The sequence below is a fragment of the Sinocyclocheilus rhinocerous genome, unplaced genomic scaffold (genome assembly GCF_001515625.1).
Source record: "Sinocyclocheilus rhinocerous isolate Xijiao unplaced genomic scaffold, SAMN03320098_v1.1 scaffold147, whole genome shotgun sequence".
In the NCBI taxonomy this organism is placed as follows: domain Eukaryota; kingdom Metazoa; phylum Chordata; class Actinopteri; order Cypriniformes; family Cyprinidae; genus Sinocyclocheilus; species Sinocyclocheilus rhinocerous.
The window spans coordinates 832121-841820 of record NW_015651498.1 but is presented as its reverse complement, the minus strand read 5'-3'; the positions used below and the strand labels follow the sequence as shown (position 1 = coordinate 841820).

The 9700-nt window shown below is 35.7% G+C and overlaps 1 protein-coding gene across 2 annotated transcripts in view; it reads left to right on the top strand.

Moving 5' to 3' along the window:
* The window catches only part of flnba (filamin B a), a 94479-nt gene that overhangs the window by 56340 nt on the left and 28439 nt on the right, over positions 1-9700 (top strand). For both annotated transcript variants that reach the window (XM_016518403.1, XM_016518402.1), the window contains exons 14-26: positions 698-821; positions 909-1069; positions 1596-1686; positions 1799-1968; positions 2092-2209; positions 2714-2976; positions 3053-3650; positions 4064-4237; positions 5143-5305; positions 6938-7098; positions 7795-7962; positions 8617-8740; positions 8831-8984. In XM_016518403.1, the coding sequence (XP_016373889.1) occupies positions 698-821; positions 909-1069; positions 1596-1686; positions 1799-1968; positions 2092-2209; positions 2714-2976; positions 3053-3650; positions 4064-4237; positions 5143-5305; positions 6938-7098; positions 7795-7962; positions 8617-8740; positions 8831-8984 (2469 nt within the window). The remainder of the gene's footprint in view (positions 1-697; positions 822-908; positions 1070-1595; positions 1687-1798; positions 1969-2091; positions 2210-2713; positions 2977-3052; positions 3651-4063; positions 4238-5142; positions 5306-6937; positions 7099-7794; positions 7963-8616; positions 8741-8830; positions 8985-9700) is intronic.

Here is a 9700-nt window from a genome sequence, read left to right as displayed (position 1 = left end):
ATATATATATTTTTTTTTTATATATATATATTTACTAATAAAGCATGAAGTACAAATAAGTTTGACTGAATTAGTAATGAAAATTGTTAAATGCACACGTGAACTGAAGGATTATTATACAAAACATTATACAAAGCTCAGAGTAAGCATTTGTTCATACGTCACTCTTTATTCATTTCACAAAGCAAACTCAATGCGGAGTTTCAAACAATGTAACTTGCTTTTACTTGACTGATCATGCAAACATTTCACAATGTCAGACTCTGGAAAAATGCAGTGCTCAAACGAAGTATTAACATATTTATATTTACAGAAGGTAAAGGGGGACTTTTTCCATTTGCTTTTATGCATTTAAGTGTTTGATTCATGACTGAATTCATGTTTTAAAAGTGTCGCGTTCAATAAATTCTAATACTTAATGTTCTAATATTTGTTGTGTGTGATTTCTGTGAGTTTGTGTTTCATTTGCATGTTCCCGGTTGTCTTGAACGAATTGGAAAAGTAACAAAAAATATTTGTAAAAGCTTCAAATACTAACTTTAATAATACTAAACGACTTTCTGCACCCTGAAAATGCATCAAATGCTCTTCGACTTGATTTGCATTATTTATTTTTATACTCTTAAAATGTGCTATTTTTCATTCTCTAGTAACACTACTTGCTGTAATTAACATTCAGGAGGCTTTATTCCATTAGGTGAATGTTGGAAAGGGATGCCACCCTCACAAAGTCAAAGTGTTTGGTCCAGGACTGGAGAGAAGCGGACTGAAAGCTCACGAGCCGACACACTTCACCGTGGACTGCACAGAAGCTGGAGAAGGTAAAGCACATTCACTGCATTCACCAAAACCACTGCTTTTTCAAGTGTGAATTTCACACAGTGTTTCTGGTGTTGGGGGTTTTTCAGGTGACGTCAGTGTTGGAATCAAGTGTGAAGCTAATGTTATCAGCGATAATGAAGAGGATGTTGATTTTGACATCATTCCCAATGCCAATGACACCATCACTGTCAAATATATTCCTCCTGGAGCCGGACGCCTCACAATCAAAGTCCTTTTTACTGATCAAGTGAGTTACTACCATAGAGATTTGTAGAAAACATGATTATTGAATCTTTGAAAATATGGTGTTTTCATTTTAAATGATCTGTTTCAGGACATTCCATGTTAAAGTATCATTAAATTAATTTTAATTTAATTTAATTTATTTTTATTTGATTTTAATTTATTGTTCAAGTGGATTGGAAAATCATGTTATAATTTAATTTATTTATGTATGTATGTATTTATTTATATTTTAATGCAAGATACAATTGGATGGCCAGAGCAATCCTATGTCTGTCTTTATTCATTTAGTCATTTAATTACATTTTAATCCAAGAAAATAAGGTTTCTGAATCTTTGCAGATATGGTGTTTTCATTTTGAATGATCCATTTCAGGAAATCCCGGCTTATATTTTAATGCAAGATACAATTGGATGGCCAGAGCAATCCTATGTCTGTCTTTATTCATTTAATTACATTTTAATCCAAGAAAATAAGATTTCTGAATCTTTGCAAATATGGTGTTTTCATTTTGAATGATCCATTTCAGGAAATCCCGGCCAGTCCGTTCCGTGTTACAGTGGATCCCTCACATGACGCCTCCAAAGTGAAAGCAGAGGGACCAGGACTCACCCGAGCAGGTTTGATGTTGGATTTGATGATAAACGGTTTGGTCTCATCAAGAATCTGGGTTTAACTGGATGACTTTTGAGTCTCTGTTAATTTTCCCATGCGGTGTCTTTGTACCCTCAGGTGTGGAGAGTGGAAAACCAACACACTTCACCGTTTACACCAAAGGAGCTGGCAAAGCTCCTCTGGACGTGCAGTTTTCTGGACCTAATAAAGGACAGCCCGTTCAAGGCTTTGAGATCATTGACAACTATGACTATTCCCACACCGTCAAGTACACACCAGTCCAGCAGGTAGGGATCTGCAATGGAGAATCACACATTTAAAAGCAGTTCAAGGAATTTAAATGGGTGAATTGAACATCTTTCACTATTTATCATCTGGCATCATCATTCTGCTTTGCTGTACCAATTCAGGGAGAGATGGTGATAACTGTGACCTTCGGTGGTGACCCTATTTCTAAAAGCCCCTTTGCTGTTGGTGTTGCTGCTCCATTGGACCTTAGCAAGATCCAAGTGAATGGCCTGGAAAATCGTATGTTATTTATTTATTTATTTATGCATGTATGTATGTATTTATTTATTTATTTAAATTCACGTTTCACGTATTTTTAATAATACATATTTAAATTTTAATCCAAGTTTCAGTGGATGGCCTGGAAATTTGTGTAGTTTATTTATTTATTTTAATTTTGGACAATCCTCTGTTGTTTATTTATTTGTTTAATGGATGGCCTGTGTTATTTTATGCAATCCTATGTTATTTTATTTATTTATTTATTTAAATCTGTTTATTTAAATATATTTATATTTGATAATAAGTATTTAAATTTTAATCCAAGGTCCTACTGGATGGCCTGGAAAATTGTTTATTTATTTATTTATTTTTATTAATTTATTTAATTTTAGTCCGTTATTTCAAATAAAATTTTTATACAAGTAATTTTAATTTAATTTTATTTTATTTTATTAATGCAATGTAATTTAATGTAGTTTTTATTTTATTTAATAATGAAGCCCATTTAATGTTTTATTCCAGGAGTGCAAGTGGCTGAGGATCAAGAGTTTGCTGTTGGTACAAGAGGAGCAGGTGGACAAGGCAAACTGGAAGTCAAGATCACCAGCCCATCAGGGAAGTCTGTGCCCTGCGTCGTGGAGCCTCAACCTGGTAAAGGAGCCAGTCTGGTGAAGTACATCCCCAAAGAGGAGGGCGCCTACGTGGTGGAGGTCGTTTATGATGGCAATCCAGTTCCAGGAAGCCCTTTCCCAGTTGAAGCCATGCTGCCTCCTGATCCCAGCAAGGTAAGCTGAAGTGAAAGTGTGATTCGACGACTTGTAGAAGAGAAGAGGTCGTAACTTGTTGGTACTGTCTGTACAGGTCAAAGCGTTTGGTCCAGGATTGAAGGGTGGTCTTGTGGCGAGCCCTGCTGAGTTTACCATTGACACCAAAGGCGCTGGAACCGGTGGACTCGGTCTTACCGTCGAGGGCCCAACCGAAGCCAAAATGGAGTGCTCTGACAATGGCGACGGCACCTGCTCTGTGTCGTACCTCCCCACCGAACCCGGAGCGTATCTAATCAACATTCTCTTCGAGGACGTCCACATTCCCGGCTCGCCTTTCCACGCTGACATCCAATACCCGTTTGATCCCACCAAAGTGGTGGCGTCCGGCTCCGGGCTGAAACGAGGCAAAGTAGGCGAGACCAGTGTGCTGAACGTCGACTGCGCCAAAGCTGGACCGGGCCAGTTGACGCTGGAGGCCGAGTCTGATTCTGGAGTGAAAGCCAAGACTGAAGTTCTGGACAACAAGGACGGGACCTACACGGTCACCTACGTCCCGCTGACGGCGGGTATGTACACGCTACTGCTGAAGTATGGAGGGAAGACCGTCCCCAACTTCCCAGCCAAAGTGAACGTGGATCCGGCTGTCGATACCAACAAAGTGAAGGTGTTTGGACCAGGAGTTACAGGAGAAGGTATTGACATAAATATCAAGACTAAATGGGTTAAAAACACCATTTCATGTTCACTTTTAAAGGGGTCCTATTATGCTTTTTCACTTTTTCAACTTTAGTTAGTCTGTAATGCTGCTGTTTGAGCATAAAAAAGATCTGCAAAGTTACAAAGCTCAAAGTCCACTTTGGAGATATTTTATTCAAATCAAGACTTTGTAAAAGAGCATAATAGGACCCCTTTAAGAATGAATGCATCTCAACCTGTCTTGCAACCTGTCTTTGTAATGTAATGCTTCAGTGCAAGATGGCCCTGAAAAACAATTTTGCTGAAAGATGATTTTAATTCGAAGGCGATGACATTTTTATAGAGGAGATGCATTGTTTTGTGAGACATCTTCAATGAGTCAGTGTGTGCTTTTCCTCTCTGATCTCAGGCGTTTTCAGGGAGGCCACGACCGACTTCACCGTGGATGCACGAGCTTTGACCAAAGTTGGTGGGAAACACATTAAAGCTCATGTGAAGAACCCGTCGGGTGCTGCTACAGACTGTGTTATTAGTGACAACAGTGACGGGACTTACAACGTGGAATACACTCCGTTTGAGAATGGTACAATTCACAACATCTACTTAAATGGCAGGAAAAATCTTATGTCATTCATTCATTCATTCAATACTGGCATACTGCAGAGTATTTACTTAAGCTATTTATTTATTTCTATAATCCAAGATCCAATTGGATGGTCTGGACTGTTTGTTTGTTTGTTTGTTTATTTATTTATTTATTTTCTAATACAATTGGATGGCCTGGATAATCTATTTATTTGTTTGTTTATATATTTTTAATCCAAGGTCCAATTGGATGGCCTGGATAGCATGCTTATTTTTTTATTTACTTACTTACTAATACAATTGAATGGCCAGGATTATTTATTTATTTATTTATTTATTACTCCAATTTCCTGGACAATCCTATGTTTTATTTAATTTTTTTTATTATCCATCCATCCGGTTGACCTCCTAGACAATCCTATGTTATTTATTTATTAATTTATTAATTCATTGATTCATTGATCCAAGTGGACGTCATGGCCAACCAATTGTATCACATTTTCTTCAGAATTGGCTGTTTCTTCCCAACAAATGCTGGTTTACGTTACATTCATGCTCTTGCCAGATGTTTTTATCCAAGCGACGAACTGAATGTAATGCAAGCAATATGTTTTATCAGTGCATGCATTCCCTGAGAATTGAACCCACAGTTTTCATAATAGCGCCATGCTGTACTGTTTGAGCTACAGGAACATTACAGGTTTCATCATGTACTTGTGTATTTTGAAGGACAGCAATAAAGCTCGCCAGAAAATACTGCTAATATGGGGAGATTTCTGAGGTGACAGGCTCGTTCTCAGCGGCAGCACGGCAGTGTTTGATTAAAGCAAGACGCTACAGGAAAAACCATTGTTTTTCTTTCTTAGAAGCTGAGTGTGATTGTCTTTTGTCTGCTTGCCGCAGGAGTCCACAGTGTGGAGGTTCTCTACGATGAGACTCCGGTTCCAAAGAGTCCTTTCCAGGTTGGGGTGGGCGAGGGCTGTGACCCCTCACGTGTGCAGGCCAAGGGCCCGGGTCTGGAAGAAGCACTGACCGACAAACCCAACAAGTTCTCCATCGTCACCAGGTGAAAGAGCTTTAAAAAAAAGTCATACATTTGTAATTTAGTTTAACCGTTACATTTACCTGCACTACCGTTCAAAAGTTTGGGCTTAGTACTTTTTCTTTTTTTTTTTATCGTCAAGGATGCAATAAATTTATTTATGTGACAATAAACACATTTATAGTGTTATAAAAATGAAAAAAAAAAAAGTAAAACTTTTAAATAAATGTTCTTTTGCACTTTCTATTCATCAGAGAATTAAATGTATCACGATTTCCACAAAAATATGAAACGGCACAACTGTTTTCAACATTGATAATAATCAGAAATGTTTCTTGAGCAGCAAATCAGCATATTAGAATGATTTCTGAAGATCATGTGACACTGAAGACTGGAGTAATGATGCTGAAAATTCAGCTTTGATCACAGGATTAAATTACATTTTACTATATATTCAAATAGAAATCAGGGTTATTATAGTTAACTAAAACTAAAGCATTTTCATAACTTGAAATAAACTTTAACTGAAAACAAAAACTTACCTTATTTTATAAACTTATTTTAGTTAAACTAAATGAAAATGTGAAATATTTCCTTGGCAACTAACTGAAATACAGTAACTAAAACTAAAATAAAAATGAATAAACAATACATATACATATTTAAAAAATAAAAATACTAAAAATGACAAACAATTTACCAAACAAATTACTAAAGTTTTAAATAAATACTATCAATGATTCTAAAATTACACTGTTGTAATATTTTATTTTTATTATATATTTTTTTGTAATTGTAATATTACACTGTTACTGCTTTCACTGTATTTTTGATCAAATAAATGAACATAAGACTTTAAAAAACATTAAATTAAAAAAATTAATGAATAAATAAATCTTACCAACTTCAGACTTTTGAACAGTGGTTTAGATCTTGTTCTGTATATTATCAAAAACATACTAAAATGACTGTTTGAGAAAATAAAAGACAAGCGTGGATATATGATTTGAATAAAGATATTTCACTGGAGGATTGGGGTACAGTGTGCTTAAAGGCACAAACGCAAACCTTGAATACTCGGTTGAGACTCTTACAGTATAATTGGATAATGAGAAGCTATATTTAACCCGAATATCCCTGACCTATGTTTTAAATGTAATAAAAGACAAGGTACATTTCTTCATTCTGTGTGGGAATGTGAAGAAGTGCAAAAGTTTTGGGATGGGGTGATTCAGTATGTTTCTCAGTTTACCTCTTCTCCGATTCCTTTATGCCCTGTATTATGTGTATTAAATATTTATGGAGACAATTGTTCTTTATCTAGTAAGGAAAGAAAATTAGTGGACTTATGTCTACTACAAGCCAGACGTTCTATTGCCCTATGTTGGAAGAATGCTAATTGCCCTTCCCTTGGACTATGGTTAAAAAATTGTATTTCTAGCTTGGCTCTTGAGATTGTATTTATTTATTTAGTTTATTTGATTTATTTTGCCTGCCAAGGCTTTGTGGTTGTGGGGATGGGGAAGAAGGTTTGATCATAAGTGTTCCTTGTTTACTTGTAAACGTTTTGGAAAAGTTAATAAAGATATGTTTAAAAAAAATATATAAAAATAACTGTTTGATACTGTCTAACCAACCGTCTTTTGATCCGTACAGAGGAGCTGGTATCGGTGGATTGGGAATAACCATAGAAGGTCCATCCGAGTCGAAAATGTCCTGCAAAGATAACAAAGATGGCAGCTGTAATGTTGAATACACCCCGTATGTGCCTGGACTGTATGACGTCAACATCACGTATGGAGGACAGCACATTTCCGGTACGTGAAACTGCCTCTGTTTTTATCCCCTGTGCACCACTTAAAAGTCCAGACCTGAAGAAAGCATTACTGGAGCTTTGAGAGATGCAACTTGACATGTTTTTAACCAGAGTCCCAGTTTCCCCCTGCAAAACTACTTGAATTATGCCGCAAATTTGTTTTCATTAGTATTACACCCGGGAAGCGAGATCTCGCGGATCTGAGGAGAGCAGCTACCACATTCTCACTGCTGGACATTATGAGCTCGCGTTTCAGTGAAAACATTCACCGCGCCAAGACCACAGAGTGCGATTCTCCCACATGCATGCCGCTTCCAGATTGTTTAAATCAAGTCTGTAGAAGTTACTAGAGCAATATTTTAGAGGAGTTGTTGAGTTCTCAGACTACAGGCTTGTGGAAACAAAGTCCAAACTGTCTTAGAATACGTAAGAAACTGCATAGCAGTGAATAAAACATGCTAGCATTGTGGCAGCCTGTTTCTGCAAACGACAATATATAAAAACCTTGCTTTAGTTGTCATTATTGGCTTGTTTTTAGTTGTCATTGACTTATTTTGTTTATCTTCTCACCCGCTTTCTGTGTAAATCTTATTTATCCACCTTGTCTTATTACAGCTCCATTTGAATTGCATGAGCATGCATGGGCACACTAGTCAGTGTCTGAATGTAAAAGGGTTTATTTTTGTTTGCATTGTAGGAAGCCCGTTTAAAGTGCCGGTGAAGGATGTTGTTGACTCCAGTAAGGTGAAGATCTCTGGGCCTGGTGTCGGTTCTGGAGTGAGAGTTAAAATCCCACAATCCTTCACTGTGGACTGCAGTAAAGCTGGTGTCGCTCCTCTCTCTGTGGCCTTAACTGGACCTAAAGGTACAAACATTTACATGAGGCTTGTGCATGAAATTACACTGCCTTTTTTCTTTTTGTTGGGCTTTTTAATTTATTTTAATTAATTAATTTATTTTTCTTAATTAAATACTGGTATACTGCAGAGCATTTAGGTAAACGATCTATTTATTTATTTGTATATTTATTTATTTTATCCTGAAATAAACGCTAGCTTACTGCACAGTATATATGTCAAAACTTTATTTATTTTTGAGGCTTTGTTTTTGAGTTTTATTTTGTTCTGCATTAAAAAGTGCAATACTGCACAGTGTATATGTAAACACTTTAATATTTATTTTATTTTGTTCTGAATTAAATACTAGCATATTGCACAGTATCTATGTAAATACTTTATTTATTAATAATAACTATTTATTTGGTTTAAATATTTATTTATTGGCTTTGCTCTTAAATACTATCATATTACACTATATACGCTTAAACATATTTATTCATGTATATATTTAATTTATAGTATTTTTTTTGCTTTGTTCTGAATTAAATACTAGCTTACTGCACATTATGTTCTTAAATGATTGATTGATTTTTATTTTTTTATTTATTGTTTGTCAACTTTGTGCGACAAATTTTGTTTTTGACAGACTGATCATATAACTGGGTTGTTGTTGTTTGCAGGTATAGCCGACCCAGTTGAAGTCACAGACAATGGTGACGGCACACACACAGTGGCCTACACGCCGTCTGTCGAGGGCTCGTACTCCGTCGCGGTCAAATACGCAGACGAGGAAGTTCCACGCAGGTAACCGGTGTCAGATTCACTCGCTCAGTTCACAGCCGCTGTGAGTGCTAGCGTTCACTAGATCAAACCAGTCCTTCAAATGTCTTTCAGTCCGTTCAAACTGCGTGTTCAGCCCACTCATGATGCCAGTAAGGTGCGTGCCAGCGGCCCCGGCCTGACCACCGGCCTCTCGGCCAGCTTCCCTGTGGAGTTCACCATCGATGCCAAAGACGCCGGCGAGGGCCAGCTGTCTGTGCAGATCACTGTGAGTCCTGCCATCTTCACTCTCGTCTTCCTCATGTGGTTTGAAGAAGTGGATTAACATTTGAATATGCCTGATTGTTATCAATGTGTTTTTTGAGGTTGATTTGAATGTTTTCAGTCAGCCAACAGACTGTGAAATCACATTTAGATTTAGTTTCTGACTGGCAATGGAAAAGATGAATAAGGTTCTGAGAGTATCACATAGCAGCATATTGCAAAATATATCTTTCATGCATCTTTCTCTTGTTATTTTATCTTTTGAGTAACTGCTCTGGTGACTTTCAAAAACATTAAAAGAAGTCTTAATTATTCTATTATTCTGTAATTATTATAATTTTTGATTGGTGGTTGTATGTGTATGTGTTTTATTATATTATATATTATATTATATTATTAGTATGAATTTTTGATAGTATTATTAGTATTTTAAAGTTATTGTATGTTTTATTTAATATAAATTTTAAATTGTATAATTATAGAATTTATATTATATTACATTATTAGTAATATGATTTAGTATTGTTAGTATTTTAAAATATTATAATTTATAATATAGTGTATTTTTATAAAAATGTCAATTTTAAATTATAATTATTATACACGTAAAAAATACTATATAATATTAACTTAATATTTATTTATATATATATACATATACTGTACACCCACACATATACATATATACGTATGTATATATATGTATATATATATATGTGT